Source organism: Jaminaea rosea, assembly GCF_003144245.1.
Source record: "Jaminaea rosea strain MCA 5214 unplaced genomic scaffold BDZ90scaffold_5, whole genome shotgun sequence".
NCBI lineage: Eukaryota > Fungi > Basidiomycota > Exobasidiomycetes > Microstromatales > Jaminaea > Jaminaea rosea.
In genome coordinates, this window is record NW_020289979.1 from 13,864 (window position 1) to 27,145 (window position 13,282).

Sequence of the window (13,282 nt, forward strand, 5' to 3'; positions counted from 1 at the left end):
CATCAACTCCAACTCGTCACCCTCACCCCTTGTCCATACTCCCTCCCCACCTCACATAATGGCCACGCCCCAAGCTGCCCCAGCCGGTGCTGGAGGGGCATCCGGCGGGCCAGGCGACTTCATCGGTGCGCTGATCAGCCTCATCTCCAAGTCGGACATAAGGTACCAAGGCTTTCTAGCTCAGATCGACCCCGTCGCAGCTACAATCGCCCTTGAGATGGGTGCGCACGTCGCAATACCTGCCATTCCCCCTCTCTCTCACCCCATGCTGATCTCCCCCTCTTCGCTCACTCTCTCGCAGTTCGCTCCTATGGCACGGAAGGTCGTCTAGCCTCGCAGGGCAAGGCAGGCGAAGAGATCCCGCCCAATGCAAACGTGTACGAGTTTGTTACTTTCAAAGCCGCAGATGTAAAGGACCTCAAGATTGATGATCCCCATCCTAAGCGGGAGCAACCTGGACAGCAAGGGTTCGTTGATCCGGCCATTCTTGGGGTGAGTATCAGCGAAAGCAGCGACTCGTGCGGTGGCCTTGATGTGATGAAGCATTTTACGGATGTAAAAGGCTCGACCCCTCGAGGCGAGCTGTGGTCCGAGAGCGCAAAAACCATGTGGATCTCTCCGTTGCCTTCCTTCTGATCTTTTGATACAAGCCAGCAGCCCGCTCCGTCTCGTCGCAACGTAGCATACACTCAGGAATGACGCGCTGACTATCGCTCTCTCATTGGCTGCACACAGTCCTCCGGAAGGTACGGCGGTGGCGCCCCGCCTCCTCCTGGCGGCCCTGGGCCTTACGGTCCCCCTCCAGGACAGGGACAAGGACAAGGCTGGGGCCCTCCTGGTCCTCCTCCTCCTCCCCACGCGTACGGCGGGTACGGGCCCGGTCCATTCGCCGGTCCTCCCCCTCCTCAATTCGGTGCGCCTGGGCCTACCCCGCCCAGCCAGCACGTCCAGCAGCACCAGCAGCAGCAGCGTCCTCCCCCTCCCCAGCAGCCCACTCCTTCCGCAGCACCCGCAGAGGTCAAGCCCACTCCACCCAGCGGCGCAGGTAGCAGCACGTCTAATGGCGCCTCGCGCGTAGCAGAAGACTTCTCCAAGCTCAGCGTGGCGGAAAAGGACAAGAAGCAGGATCAGTCATTGTCATCACCCCGCGCGCCCCCTTCTGGTCCGGCGGGGCCTTCAAGTTCGAGCGTCCCACCCAAGCCCACTTCCAAGTCCACTACTATAGCGAACAACACGATCCCTACGGGTCCCTCCGGCTCTCGTTCCCCCGCTGCACACGCAAACCTGCCCGCCCGCCCTCAGGCGACCGCCCCCTCTCACGCTACAAGCGCGTCTAGGAGTGGAGGTGGCGGGAGGAACAAGAGCGTCTTTGACCACAGTGGCAGTCGTGTCGATGTACCTGCAACGGACTATGACTTCGAGTCGGCCAATGCTCGCTTCGCCAAGGAGAAGGAAGGTGGGGCCGGAGAGGATGGGAATGGAGAAGAGGGAGGTGCTGAGCTTGACGCCATTCCTCCGCCGAAGGAGAGCCCCACGCAGAGCTTCTATGACAAGGGGAGCTTCTTTGATAACATTAGCAGTGAGGTTAGGGAGAGGCACGATCGCTCGCACATCCAGGGACCTAGAGCAGGGGGCGCGGGTGGTGGGGGCGTTATCACTTCAGGCTTCGATGCCTCCGCGGGAGAGCGCGGAGAGCGTGGTGGTCCTGGACCTGGGTTCGGTGGCAGGGGGCGTGGTAGGGGAAGACAGGCGCGATTTGAGGAGGATCGAAAGAATCTCGACACATTTGGCGAGACTGGGCAATCGACGTATCGTGGGAGGGGGAGGGGACGGGGGAGGGGACGTGGTGGTGGAGGAAGAGGAGGAGGGAGAGGGGCATTCCGAGGGGCCCCTCCTCCTACTACGGGATTTGCGTGAGGCGAAGGGAGACGTGCCACGGCACGACACGACACGACACGCAGTGCCACCTTAGGCAATGGAGCAACGAGCAAGAGCCGCTGGCTTCTCTTCCTCTGTTTCTGTCTCTCTGTCTCTCTAAGCCGCGTCACAATCCACCTTCCCATGTCATCTCATCGTCAGTCATGCTCTCATCGCAGAGAAGACTTTCTTTGAACTCTACTTGTATTCCAAATTCACTTCCTCCCCTTCCCCTTCCCACCCCCCTTCTTTGCGCTCTTACGCTTCGCCTTCTCCCTCTCAATCCTCGCCTCCTTCATGCGCGAATTCTTCTCCCTCTGCTTCTCCCTCTCCCTCGCCCGCTCCGCCTTTGTCGTGTAGCTGAAGGAGCGTTCCGACGCCTTGGGTGGAGGTGGGGGCCCATCGGGGGTAGAGGATGATTCGGGGAGGAGGAGGGAATCGTGTGAGTGTGGCGTAAGAAGGGAGGAGAGGGATTTGGTGTTGAGGTTGGATTGGGATGATGAGGAGGGACGAGAGGAAGAGGTCTTGGTCTGGCTCTTCTTCTGCATCCGAGCCGAGCTTGGGGGTAGGGATTCGGTGGGTTTTGAGGGGCGGGGTTTTGCTGGTTTGGCTGAGGATGATGAAGAAGAAGCTTGAGCCCGTGCTGGAGGAGCGTCCTCCTCATCGGCGTGTGGGTCCCACTCGGCTACAGTGACCGTCGTCTGGTACTCCTCTCCCTCTCCGGCCTCATACCTCTGAGACGCCTCAGCCTCCCCTCGTCCTTGCTGATCATCATCATCATCATCATCATCCTCACCCACATCCTCCTCATCACTCGGAGCATACGCCCTCCTCTCTGCTTCCAAATTCTCCCTCGCCTTCTCCCTCTTTGCCTCCCTCCCCTCCCTTCTCGCAATCCTCCTCTCCTCCTTCTCCAACTCTGCGCGTTTCTTCCTCGCGTTCTCGATTCTCGCAGCTTTACGTTTCCTGAACCCGGTTAGGTAGTCGTGCCGGGATGTCTCGTCGAATTCGAGGCGGGTCTTGAGCGGGCGGGTGGGGCGTTTAGGCCGTGAGGAGGAGGAGGAGCGCGAGGAGCCTTTGGCTTTGGCGCCCTTGCTCTTGTTCGACGAGCCAGACCCTGAAACGCCAGCTCTCTGTGCCGATTCCGTGTAGGCCGCTAGGGCGGGAACTGCGTCTGCCATTATAGCGATGGGGAAGGTGGAAGTGTGGGATGGCAAGTGTGAAGACGAGGGAGCAGAGTAGCGGAAACAACGTCGGCGAGGCAGAGAGGCCAAAATCTCTCTCCGCGAGTGGGAAGCGGAGACGACCACGTGGCTCCTCTGATCTCGGCCCGCCTGTGCCGCTCTCCCGCCCGCCCGCCCGCCTCGAGGGCCAAGCAACACGAGCGAATTGAGTGAGGACTCGCATCGCACTCCTGTCCCACCTCCATCCATCCTCAACCTCGCACAGCGCACCGCGATGGCCATCTTCAACCGTCGAGGAGCAACAGACGCAGGTCCCGCCTCCAAGCCTGGTGGGCCTGCCGGTGGAGCAGGAGCAGCTGACAATGATACCGATAGCGTCATTAAGGAGAAGAAGCCCTTTGCTCAGCGAAAGCCGGCAAGTGAGTTAAGCTGCGCCTCGCATCGCCTCTTCGCCTTGCCAGGACAGGACAGGATCAGCTTAGCTCGGTCTGGCCTGACCTGGCTTGGCTTGCACGAATAGGAAGGGCGAGCTGACAGGATGCCTGACCCGCCCATGCACGTAGACACCGCCTTCAAGCAACAAAGACTGAAAGCATGGCAGCCCATCCTCACACCGCGATCCGTCTTGCCTACATTCTTCGTCCTGGGTCTCATCTTTGCGCCCATCGGGGCTGTGCTTTACTACTTTTCATCCACCGTCAGCGAGCTGTACGTGCGCGGCGCGCTCTTAATCCCTCATGCCTACATGGCTCATTGACTCCCTCTCGCACTCTCGCTCCGCCCTCGCAGCACAATCGACTACACGGAGTGCATCTCCCTCCCGCTCAACGAAGACCAAGCCATCCCGAGCAGCAAATACAGCTATCAGCTGCACGACATCAGTAGCTCCAACTTTCAGCAGCCTAGGTGGACCAGGACGGGCGAGAATGCTTGCCAGGTGAGGCGGACCACTGATACGCAGGCTATATGCCATCTTCCTCCACGAAAGGCTGACTTGAATTCTCATCATCTCTGCCTCGCTCGCCTCGCCCTTGCCAGGTCTTCTTCTGGATCCCCACGGACCTAGACCCGCCCCTCTTCCTCTACTACAAGCTCACAAATTACTACCAGAACCATCGACGCTACGTCAAGTCTCTGGACACTCAACAGCTCCTCGGCGAAGTGCGTACGGCCGATGATCTGCAGGGCGGGCAGTGCAAGCCCGTCGGCAAGGACGACGCTACAGGGAAAGCCATCTACCCTTGTGGATTGATCGCCAACTCGGTATTCAACGACACGTTTGGGGACCCGATTCTCCTGACTAGCAGTACGAGTCAGAATGTCACGTACGCGATGAGCGAGAGGGGGATCGTTTGGCCGGGGGAGAAGGACAAGTATAAGCGAACCACCATGGACCCTTCGCAGCTGATCCCGCCTCCGTACTGGCGCGGAGCTACAGGGGAGCGTTATGGCAAGCCCAGCGGGGAGTACTTTGCAAACGGATCGAACCTTTTCGTGAGCCACCGAGCGTCGATGTCGATACTGCTTCTTCTCGCTGACCCTGCCTCCCTCTCACGCTACGCACCACTCGCTCCGCCTCACCAGGATCCCTCGCAAGACGAGCACTTCATGGTCTGGATGCGCACAGCCGGCCTCCCAACCTTCCGCAAGCTCTACAAACGCAACGATGCCGACGTGCTGCGCGCGGGTTACTACCGACTAGACATAACGGACAACTATCCCGTCACGATGTTCAAAGGGACAAAGAGCATCGTAATCTCCACCGTCTCCTGGGTAGGAGGTAGGAACCCTTTCTTGGGGATTGCCTACATTGTAGTTGCGGGATTGTTGATCCTTTTGGGGCTGGTGTTCACGGCGAATCACCTGGTTAGGCCGAGGAGATTGGGGGATATGAGTTTGTTGAGCTGGAATGCTGAGGAGGGGGGGAGATGATGAGTGAGCGTGTGCGAGGTGGACACGGGGTGTGGCCTGCGGCCCCCCCTTTCTGTATATGACGACTCTTTTTGTTCGGAGCTGCGACTCGACGCGAAATGACCATTGCTATGACTTAACTCGACTTGCCCCGAGGCAGGCGGACGGGCTGCCGTCGCTCTCGGCCATGGCCATCAGGCACACGGGTCGCGGGTAGGGCTGAGCAGGCAATCAATATCCTCCCGCACCTTTGCCTTCAGGGCTGATGAGCACCGGGTTGTCTGGCCGTCTGCTTGCCAGCAATCCACTACCCTCTTCTCGTCACCACCACGTCCTCACGCGATGCGAGGCAAAGTCATCCCCTTCATCGTTGCCCTTGGGGGTCTCTTCGTCTTCTCGACCCTCTTCATCCTCCTCCAATTCTCCATCCGACTACATCGCAGGCGCAAAGAGGAGGTGGCCGCTCTCAAGGAGTTGCAGGAGCGAATTAGGCGCGCACAGCTGCGTGCTGATGGGCAGCTGGGCGACGACGAGAACGATGGAGGACAAGAAGTGGAGAGCGGTACGAGGCAAGGCAGGCTCAATCGCCTCAGCCAGCTCCTTGGGCGGAGCCCGTCGACGAAACCTGCCCTCGTACTCGCGCCGGGAAGGATGCGCCATCGTCGTGCTATGGAGGTCGAAGGTACGGGTAGGGAGAGCAAGAGAACAAAGAAGACGAGAGCACTTCTGGAACAATACCCCATGTTCGACTACAATAGGAAGAGACGTGCGTACCTCCCTGCCTCCCTTCCTACCGAGCCGTAGACGCCAAGCGTACTGACGACGTCGATGAGTCTGACACACAGCCCCTATCCTGCACACTGTCGGCGTTGGTCCAGCCAAAGCCAGAGTGGATGACTTGCCCCGTCTCGAGGAGGAGCATAGGAAGCGACAGCAAGAGACGGAAGAAGCTACCATGCGCGCTCAGGGGGCTCAGTTGGGGATCATTATACCGCCTAGCAACAGTAGAGCTGATGTTGACCTGGCGATGCCCGCCGAAGCGCGTCTACCCGCCGAGCCTGGCGCGCTGGAGCAGGTTCCTTCGTATCATAGTTTGCAAGAGGGGTTAGCCGCTCAACAACAACAGCAGCAGCAGCAGCATCGTCCCCACCCAGAAGCTGTCGCCACCTCCCTGCCAGGTCAGGTCGCCGCGCCCAACCCCAACCCATCCGCAAGTGCAAGCGCAACGCATCTTCCCTCCTCCCCACTCGCACAGCTCTCCTACCGCGGAGGGGAGCACGGATCCTGGTACTCCGTGCACGATCATGCCCACCACAACAAGCTCGGACTCGGTCTCGGCAGCAGCGCTGGAGCAGGCGCGAAAGTATCCCCCCCGCCAGCCGCTTGGCGATATGGTTCTGGCTCTGCTTCTGTTTCAAGGAGCGGGTCACCACAGCAGCAGCATCAGCATCAGCAGCTCGCTTCCAACTCGAGCATGCCCGATCTGTACATCGGCGTCGACGCCAACGCCCATGCCAACGCTTCCAGTACCACGCTACAAGTACAGGCCCAGGCTCAGCTTCAAGGTCAAGCGCACCAGCACCAGGGTCAGGCGCAGCATCATGCACATTCCTCCCTCTCATCCCTCACCTCTCTCTCCACCACGACCGAGGCCGGGTACGAGCCCAACAACAAGGCCCACACAAGCATGAGCAGCGCCGCAGGGTACTCGAGCTATTATTGGGATCGAGATTATTGGCGTTCCACCGGTGGCGGCACTGGCGGGCCATCCGAGTCCAGCCTGCTACTCTCGAACGCTTCGCCCGGCGGTGCTGGCGCCGGCGTCATCGGCGCCAGCGAGTCGTCCCTTCCTCTTGCGACCACGAGCACGACGACGACGAGGGAGCGTGCCCCTTCCCCTCGCACCTCGCATCGCAACCGTGATCGCGATCGCAATTGCGCCCGCACCTCTCCCGTACGCAGCCCCTCCAACTCGACGACTTTGACTACTCCTTCCCCCTCCACGTCCACGCAACGCACAATGACGACGCGCACCTCTGCCCCCTGGCAACACGGGAAACATCGTCCCACCCCAACGGCTCGTACGACATTCCAGCCTCCTTCGGCGAACCTGTGGGCCGATGAAGGGGAGACACCTTTGCCTAGCGAGTATTGGAATGTCAAAGGGGCCGAGAGAGTGGGGTTGGAGGGGGGAGTGAGGGAGAGTTGGTTTGTTGCGGGTGCGGAGAGGGCGAGGGGGCGTTGATGGGGAGTCGGAGAGGGGTTACGCACCTGCCGGCGCTGCCGCAGCGGGACCGTCTATCCCGCCTGGTAACGGTGGAGGGCGTGGCTGGCAGAGAGGGGAAAGGTGAGAGGGAAGGGCAGAGCCGAGAGTTGAGAGTTACGGGCAGGCAGGCAGGCAGGATATCAACGTTTAGCCATCATCTCATCTTGTCTCATCTACATACACATCTCCCTCTCACACGTTCCGCCCCCCCCCCCCTCTCTCACAAGCTACCACACACTTTCCGTCTCCCCCATCGCAGCGCCCTTCCGCTTCGTCTTCCCGGCACCACCACCAGCCCCACCACCACTGCTAGCACCAGCACTACTGCTGTTGCTATTGTTGCGCTCCTCGTGCCTCGTGAGCGAGCTCTCCGGCATCCTTCCCGTCGGCCACTGTTCTGCGCTAGAAGCAGGCTGCACCCGCCCCTCAATGGCGTCGATGGAGTCCTTGGCTTCTTGCCAGTTTTGCAAATTCTGTATGCGGGAAGGGAGATGGGATGAATTGGAAAGGTGCGCGTGCGTGAGTAAGCCTCGCCTTGAGAGCAGGAAAATGAGAAGGTCGGGGGTCTCGCGCCCGTAGCACTCACGACTCGACAAAATTCCCTATGCATCCTAGCTACAGCGAGCATCATACCCTTGAAATCCCTCACTTTCCCCCGTTGGAATCGATCCAGATCAGTCTGAATAGCCCCCGTGGCCCATTTGAGGTCCGCAGCGGTGAGCTTGAGCCCTTCGTCCAGCAGGAGGATCTCCTCGCGCAGACGGGATATCTCGCGTCGACGGGTAGACTCTGGGTCCACGTCTAGGAAGGAGGAGAAGGTGGAGGTGAGAGAGGAGAGTAGACCGCCACCGCCACCTGCCCCGCTCGAGGAGGAGCTGTGACTCGGACGATGCCTGAGCGCGGCTGGATCGCGCGAGGCGTTGGCGCCATGATTTCCAGCCGCGGCATTTTCGTCGTTGCTGGGCGCAGCAGCAGCAGCAGCACCAGCAGATGGTGAGCCGATGCCGTCACTCCACCCTGCCTCGTCGCCCAGACCTGGTGACCGTCCCCTCTCCGCCGAGGCGCCTTCCTCGTCCTCCCCCTCAACCGCCGAGCCGTAGATACTGCTCTTTCCCCTCCTCCCAGCCGCCCCACCGCCATGCATGGCCCCTGCCGTGCCCAATCCCAAACTTCTCCCACCAGTCTCCAACGCCCTATCCAACCTCCGAGCCTCTGCCTCGATACGCTCCAGCTCCCCCAACTTAAGCCGCTTAGCCTCAAGAGCATCTTGTGCCATCTCAAACTGCACATGCTTAGCCTGTCTCCACTTCAACAACTTCTGCAACACGGAAGCAAACTGCACATACTCGTGCAGAGGCTCAGTAAAGCTCTGTTCCCAATCCCCTAGCAAGCCCCCAATGGACATAAAAGTGGAATCGGCCGCTTGACCCGTCCGCTCGATGGCTAAGGCGAGGGCGCCAGACTCGCTGAGAGAGAAGCCATTCAGGACGGCACCTAGCTCTGCAAAGTCCCCCGAGGAGTCGGACCAGCGACGCGCGACACGACGGTTGGCTTTTTCGAGAGATTGGCTCATGTGTGCCGCAAAGCGGTTCGTGAAAGCTTCGCTGTCCAGAAAGCGTTGTGAGGGGTTGCGCAATGGCTGTTGTGCGCCGGTTGAGCTGGGTGGAAGGGGTAGAGAGGCGTACGCTGGGCTTGCTTGAGGGTCTGCCGGATTCTGTGGTGGGGCTCTGAGGTTCGACTTGGGGAGGTGTGAAAGAGGCGGCGTTGTGAGGATCTCGTGCCATGGGAAACGGCCATCTAGGAATTTGCGGAGGACCGCGTCGCTCTGCAGGGTCGGGTGGGAGGCGCAACGTCGGAGGAACGATTGGAGCATTCGTTTTCGCCTGGCGATGATTGTTGCATCTTCCTTTGCTTTGGATTGGCGAACGGCATAGTCGCTCAAGGTGTGCTTATCTGGTATGGGTGGGATGATGAGCGTCGGGTGGAGGGAGACGAGGGCGCTGCGGAGTGCTTCGAATTCCGAGTAGCGACGTTTTGCTTCGGTGGTGCCCGTGCGGATGACGTAGACGATGAAGGACGATGCGCCTACGTGGTCCGTCGTCTTTTGAGCGTCGATTATGCTGAGGGTAGACATGTCGATTTCCGGGGGTGGGAGAGGGGCGTGTTGCTGTTGCTGTTGCTGTTGCTGAGCATGAGGAGCACTTGGTGAAGAGGAAGAGGAGGCGGCCCGCGCGGATGGAGTTGCCTCGTTGGTGGTGGTGGTGGTGGTATCCTGGTCCTCGTGGTAGGACGGTGGCCGTGTGCCACTACCCTGCGCAAAGGGATCCATGTCATCGGCGCTGGCATGGGACGCCATGCTGGATGTAAGGCGTGTAAAGGTCGTCAAGTTGCTCAGTTGCCAGTTGCGAGCGGCAAGCGTGCGTCAATGCCTTGGCCTGAGCGTCTGTCTGGCTGTGTCTCTCGCGTCTCGCTCGCGTGGCACTTTCACTCGACCTCAACGACGCCACAGCCAATTGCGTCTGCGTCTGCGTCTCACACTGCCGCCGCCGCCCCTCGGTGAGTTGCTGACCCAAGTGCACGTCAAGGCCGAGGCGGAGGCAGGCGGGGCGGGCGGGCGGGCGAATCAACGAGAGCGAGCCTAATTGACAACTTCGCATCTCAACGTTCAATTTGTTCCTTCCCTCATCAACAACGCTCGCCGTCAACATGGCATCCACATCTGAACCCGATCTCACCCGCCACTTCGACTTCACAATAGTAGGCGCAGGAGTAGTAGGTTCCGCCCTCGCCTACTCCCTCGCCCGATCCGGACGCTCCGTCGTCCTCGTAGAGCGTGACCTCTCCCACCCTGACCGCATCGTCGGGGAGCTCCTACAGCCGGGAGGGGTCAAAGCCCTGCACTGGTTGGGCATGGGAGAGTGCTTAGATGGGATAGATGCCGTGCCCGTTGAAGGCTATCAGGTATTCTATGGGCCCAGGGCTGTGCCTATTCCTTACCCTGAGGAGGCGGGAAGGTATGGGGGCAAGGGCGTAAAGTCCACTAGTGGAAGAGTAGAAGGACGATCCTTCCACCACGGCAACTTTGTCTCCTCTCTCCGTCGCAAGGCCATGTCCCATCCAAACGTCACCACTCTCGAAGCCACAGTCCGCGACCTCGTCACCAAGGACAACAAGATCGTCGGTGTCCGCTGCACACGCAGCAGCACCTCTGCCAGCTCCAACTCAGGTCCAACAGCCTCAGAGGCAGACTCCTCCTCCTCTTCCTCAGAGCTCACCCTCAACTCCACAATCACAATAGTAGCAGACGGCTGTTTCTCCAAATTCCGCCGCACTCACGGCTCCTCCATCTCTCCCAAAGTGCGCAGCAACTTCGTCGGTCTCGAGCTCAGCCATGCACCCCTCCCTGCCCCGCACCACGGGCACGTAGTCCTCTCTCCCTCTGGCCCCATCCTCCTCTACCAGATCGGCTCGACTCACACGCGAATCCTCATCGATGTCGCTGGAGAGAAATTGCCCAGCCAGGCAAAGGGGGAATTGCAAAGGCATATCAGGGAGGACTTCTTGCCGCATATCCCCGAGGAGCTTCGCCCGTGTATTGAGAGGGAGCTGGATGCCGGGCAGAGGTTGAGAAGCATGCCGAATAGCTTTTTGCCGCCTAGTATGCAGGGCCAGAGTAAGGATAGGGAGGGAGTCATCGTCGTGGGGGACGCGTTGAATATGCGTCACCCGCTTACGGGCGGTGGGATGAGTGTAGGACTGTGGGACTGCGTGCATCTCACCAAGGTTTTGGGCGGCAGTGAGAGGTGGTGGAGCGACGAGGAACAAGGCGACAAGCACGCAAAAGCGACCACCCCGCTCGACCTGGCCGACTGGCCCAACTGCATCCGCCCAGCCCTCCGCACTTGGCATTGGCGTCGCAAGTCTCTCGCCTCGGTAATCAACATTCTCGCTCAAGCCCTCTACTCCCTCTTCGGGGCAGACGACGCATCCCTCTCCGTGTTGCGCGAAGGGTGCTTCAAGTACTTTGAGCTCGGCGGGGAATGCGTGGGTGGACCCGTCTCCCTATTGAGCGGTCTCGAGCCCAACCCCGTTTTGCTGGTAGACCACTTCTTCCGAGTTGCACTGTACAGCATCTACTGTCTCTTTGCGCACGAGCAGTTCTACGAGAAGGAGGGGCGAGCACGCAAGGCTGGGTTGCTCGAGTGGCCAGGTTTGGTCTGGAGGAGCGTCATGGTCTTTTGGACGGCTTGTGTCGTTATCCTGCCCGTCATCTGGACGGAGATGCGCGCCAATGTGCCAAGGTTCCCGGACTCAGCCAAGAAGCAGGGAGCGACGATCCTCAGACCTTTGGTGCTCCTCGTCGCTCTGGCTGGGGTGGCGGGAGCGGTCTACTTCAACTCCTCGTCGTCTTCAGCGCTTCTCTCGTCACGTCCGCCATCCTCCTCCTTTGGCGGCAATGTCAGCCACGGCTCTGGCTCTGGCAGTGGATTCAGTCCACTGCATGGGGCTGGCACTGGTGCGAACTCGCTGTTGGAACAGCTGAGAGCCCTCTCCTCCCTCTTCTCTTCGACCTCTGCGTCGAGGGAGTGAGCAGGCGGGGGCGCATGATCACGTTGACCATCAAACCGTTGCCCATCAGATGACACTATCATTATCACCACCGCTCTGCCTTGTCTTGCTTCGGCGCCTCGATACCCAAACCTTCACCGCACCACTCTCTCTCTCTCTCTCTGCACTCTTTCTCGCCTACCTTTTGTTACTCAGCATAGCAGCATCGCCAAATACAAGATGATCTCGCAGTCACGCTCATGTCCACGAACGATTATGATGATGAAGGAATTGTCTTGTCTCATTGCCTGCCACGCCCCACGCTACGAGTCCCCAGCCCCGCCCGCCATCTCCTGCGCCGTCTGTGCTTGCTGTGCCAACCTGCCACGACGGCGTTCCGCCTCTGCCTCCTTCTCGCTCTCGATGACTTTGACTACCTCCTCGATCTCGCTCAAATCCAGGTTCTGCGGGCGCGCGCGAGCGAGGTAACGCAATTGAATCGATCAGCACTCTTTCTGCCTCAGCTGTCTAGCCAGCTCCCCGGGGGGGAAGGGGGAGGGGAAGCGCCGACTCACCTTCAACTTGCCATGCCCATCCATTACCACGATCTCGATATTCTTGGCTCCCGTCTGAACCACCTCTAGGAGACTCTTGATCGTAAGCTTGACAGTATCCTCCCTGTTTAGGCCCTCGGAATAGTTCTTCTCGAGGAACTCGCGCACCGTCTTCGAGGAGCGACCGATGGCGTTTGCTTTCCATGCGGAGAACCTGTGGCGTGGGGAGGAGGGGAGGTTGAGCAGAGTGAATTAGGTAGTAGTGCGAAGAGGTGACGTTGCACTCACATTCCACTAGGCTCAGTCATGTACAACCTAGGCCTATCCTCCTCATTCGCATCAAACCCAACAATGAGCGTCGCGATCCCAAACGGCCTTACACCGCCACTCTGAGTGTATCGCTGCTGAATGCCCGCAATATGCCTCGTAATGTAATCGATGGTCACAGGATCTTCGACTCTCAAGCGATGAGACTGGCATTCCACTCGAGCCTTGTCGATCAAGATGCGGGCATCGGCCGTGAGCCCAGCAAAGGCGAGGCAGACGTGGTGATCTAGCATGGCGGTTTTGCGGATAGTGCGGGCGTCTTGGAGTTGGAGGACCGACTTTTTCTCTACGCCGAGGACTACGACGTCTTTACCGCGGACGCCGACCTGTGGGGGCGAGAGCGAGCGAGATGAGAGAAGGAGAGGGAGGTCAGCGTGCGACGCGGACGACAATTGAGCAAGTCGCATAGCTACGTACAGCGCAGGTCCCCTTGCGGACGGCTTCCATTGCGTAGTCGACCTGAAAGAGGTGGCCATCCGGCGAGAATACGGTGAGCGCTCGATCGTATGAGCGAGACATGGTTGCGTTAGCGTGGTGGTGATGATGGTGGAGAGCCAAGTGTCGCTGCGTCGTGC

At 59.8% G+C, this 13,282-nt stretch overlaps 6 protein-coding genes across 6 annotated transcripts; 3 read left to right on the forward strand and 3 right to left on the reverse strand.

Moving 5' to 3' along the window:
• Window positions 1–58: 58 nt before the first annotated feature.
• BDZ90DRAFT_279036 (hypothetical protein) lies at window positions 59–2,143 on the forward strand (the record flags this gene model as incomplete). The annotated part of the gene is made up of 3 exons (XM_025509145.1): window positions 59–221; window positions 302–492; window positions 736–2,143. The coding sequence occupies 3 exons, from the start codon at window positions 59–61 to the stop codon at window positions 1,915–1,917; spliced, it is 1,536 nt and encodes a 511-aa protein (XP_025362495.1). The 3' UTR covers window positions 1,918–2,143.
• BDZ90DRAFT_231657 (hypothetical protein) lies at window positions 2,109–3,147 on the reverse strand. Its single transcript, XM_025505944.1, has one exon. It carries the CDS (start codon window positions 3,096–3,098, stop codon window positions 2,133–2,135), a length of 966 nt encoding a protein of 321 aa, XP_025362496.1. The 5' UTR covers window positions 3,099–3,147; the 3' UTR covers window positions 2,109–2,132.
• A 185-nt stretch (window positions 3,148–3,332) lies between these two features.
• Window positions 3,333–5,137, forward strand: BDZ90DRAFT_251373 (Lem3/Cdc50). Its single transcript, XM_025507731.1, has 5 exons — window positions 3,333–3,520; window positions 3,665–3,809; window positions 3,891–4,038; window positions 4,140–4,595; window positions 4,686–5,137. Exons 1-5 carry the CDS (start codon window positions 3,376–3,378, stop codon window positions 5,031–5,033), a joined length of 1,242 nt encoding a protein of 413 aa, XP_025362497.1. The 5' UTR covers window positions 3,333–3,375; the 3' UTR covers window positions 5,034–5,137.
• A 1,123-nt stretch (window positions 5,138–6,260) lies between these two features.
• Window positions 6,261–9,665, reverse strand: BDZ90DRAFT_274309 (PX-domain-containing protein). The gene is made up of 5 exons (XM_025508834.1): window positions 7,865–9,665; window positions 7,517–7,751; window positions 7,284–7,319; window positions 7,047–7,122; window positions 6,261–6,864 (listed from the first exon to the last, which is right to left on the reverse strand). The coding sequence occupies exons 1-5, from the start codon at window positions 9,632–9,634 to the stop codon at window positions 6,744–6,746; spliced, it is 2,238 nt and encodes a 745-aa protein (XP_025362498.1). The 5' UTR covers window positions 9,635–9,665; the 3' UTR covers window positions 6,261–6,743.
• Window positions 9,666–9,946: 281 nt separating this feature from the next.
• Window positions 9,947–12,091, forward strand: BDZ90DRAFT_231659 (SE-domain-containing protein). The gene has a single exon (XM_025505945.1). The coding sequence runs from the start codon at window positions 9,985–9,987 to the stop codon at window positions 11,866–11,868; it is 1,884 nt and encodes a 627-aa protein (XP_025362499.1). The 5' UTR covers window positions 9,947–9,984; the 3' UTR covers window positions 11,869–12,091.
• A 58-nt stretch (window positions 12,092–12,149) lies between these two features.
• On the reverse strand, window positions 12,150–13,279 carry BDZ90DRAFT_264462 (N-terminal nucleophile aminohydrolase; the record flags this gene model as incomplete). Its single annotated transcript, XM_025508636.1, has 4 exons — window positions 13,125–13,279; window positions 12,669–13,033; window positions 12,402–12,594; window positions 12,150–12,290 (listed from the first exon to the last, which is right to left on the reverse strand). Exons 1-4 carry the CDS (start codon window positions 13,224–13,226, stop codon window positions 12,150–12,152), a joined length of 801 nt encoding a protein of 266 aa, XP_025362500.1. The 5' UTR covers window positions 13,227–13,279.
• Between the last annotated feature and the right edge of the window lie 3 nt (window positions 13,280–13,282).

What these genes read in the sequence shown, in the direction of transcription:
- BDZ90DRAFT_231657 (XM_025505944.1), bottom strand. Translation starts at nt 3,098, where the DNA reads ATGGCAGACGCAGTTCCCGCCCTAGCGGCCTACACGGAATCGGCACAG.
- BDZ90DRAFT_251373 (XM_025507731.1), top strand. Translation starts at nt 3,376, where the DNA reads ATGGCCATCTTCAACCGTCGAGGAGCAACAGACGCAGGTCCCGCCTCC. An exon ending in CGGGCGAGAATGCTTGCCAG is followed by an intron (nt 4,039 to 4,139) that starts GTGAGGCGGACC and finishes CGCCCTTGCCAG; the next exon opens with GTCTTCTTCTGGATCCCCAC. An exon ending in CAAACGGATCGAACCTTTTC is followed by an intron (nt 4,596 to 4,685) that starts GTGAGCCACCGA and finishes CCGCCTCACCAG; the next exon opens with GATCCCTCGCAAGACGAGCA.
- BDZ90DRAFT_274309 (XM_025508834.1), bottom strand. Translation starts at nt 9,634, where the DNA reads ATGGCGTCCCATGCCAGCGCCGATGACATGGATCCCTTTGCGCAGGGT. An exon ending in ATAGGGAATTTTGTCGAGTC is followed by an intron (nt 7,752 to 7,864) that starts GTGAGTGCTACG and finishes TCCCGCATACAG; the next exon opens with AATTTGCAAAACTGGCAAGA. An exon ending in CGTGTTGCCAGGGGGCAGAG is followed by an intron (nt 6,865 to 7,046) that starts GTGCGCGTCGTC and finishes CGTGGTCGCAAG; the next exon opens with AGGAAGGGACGACTCGCTGG.
- BDZ90DRAFT_231659 (XM_025505945.1), top strand. Translation starts at nt 9,985, where the DNA reads ATGGCATCCACATCTGAACCCGATCTCACCCGCCACTTCGACTTCACA.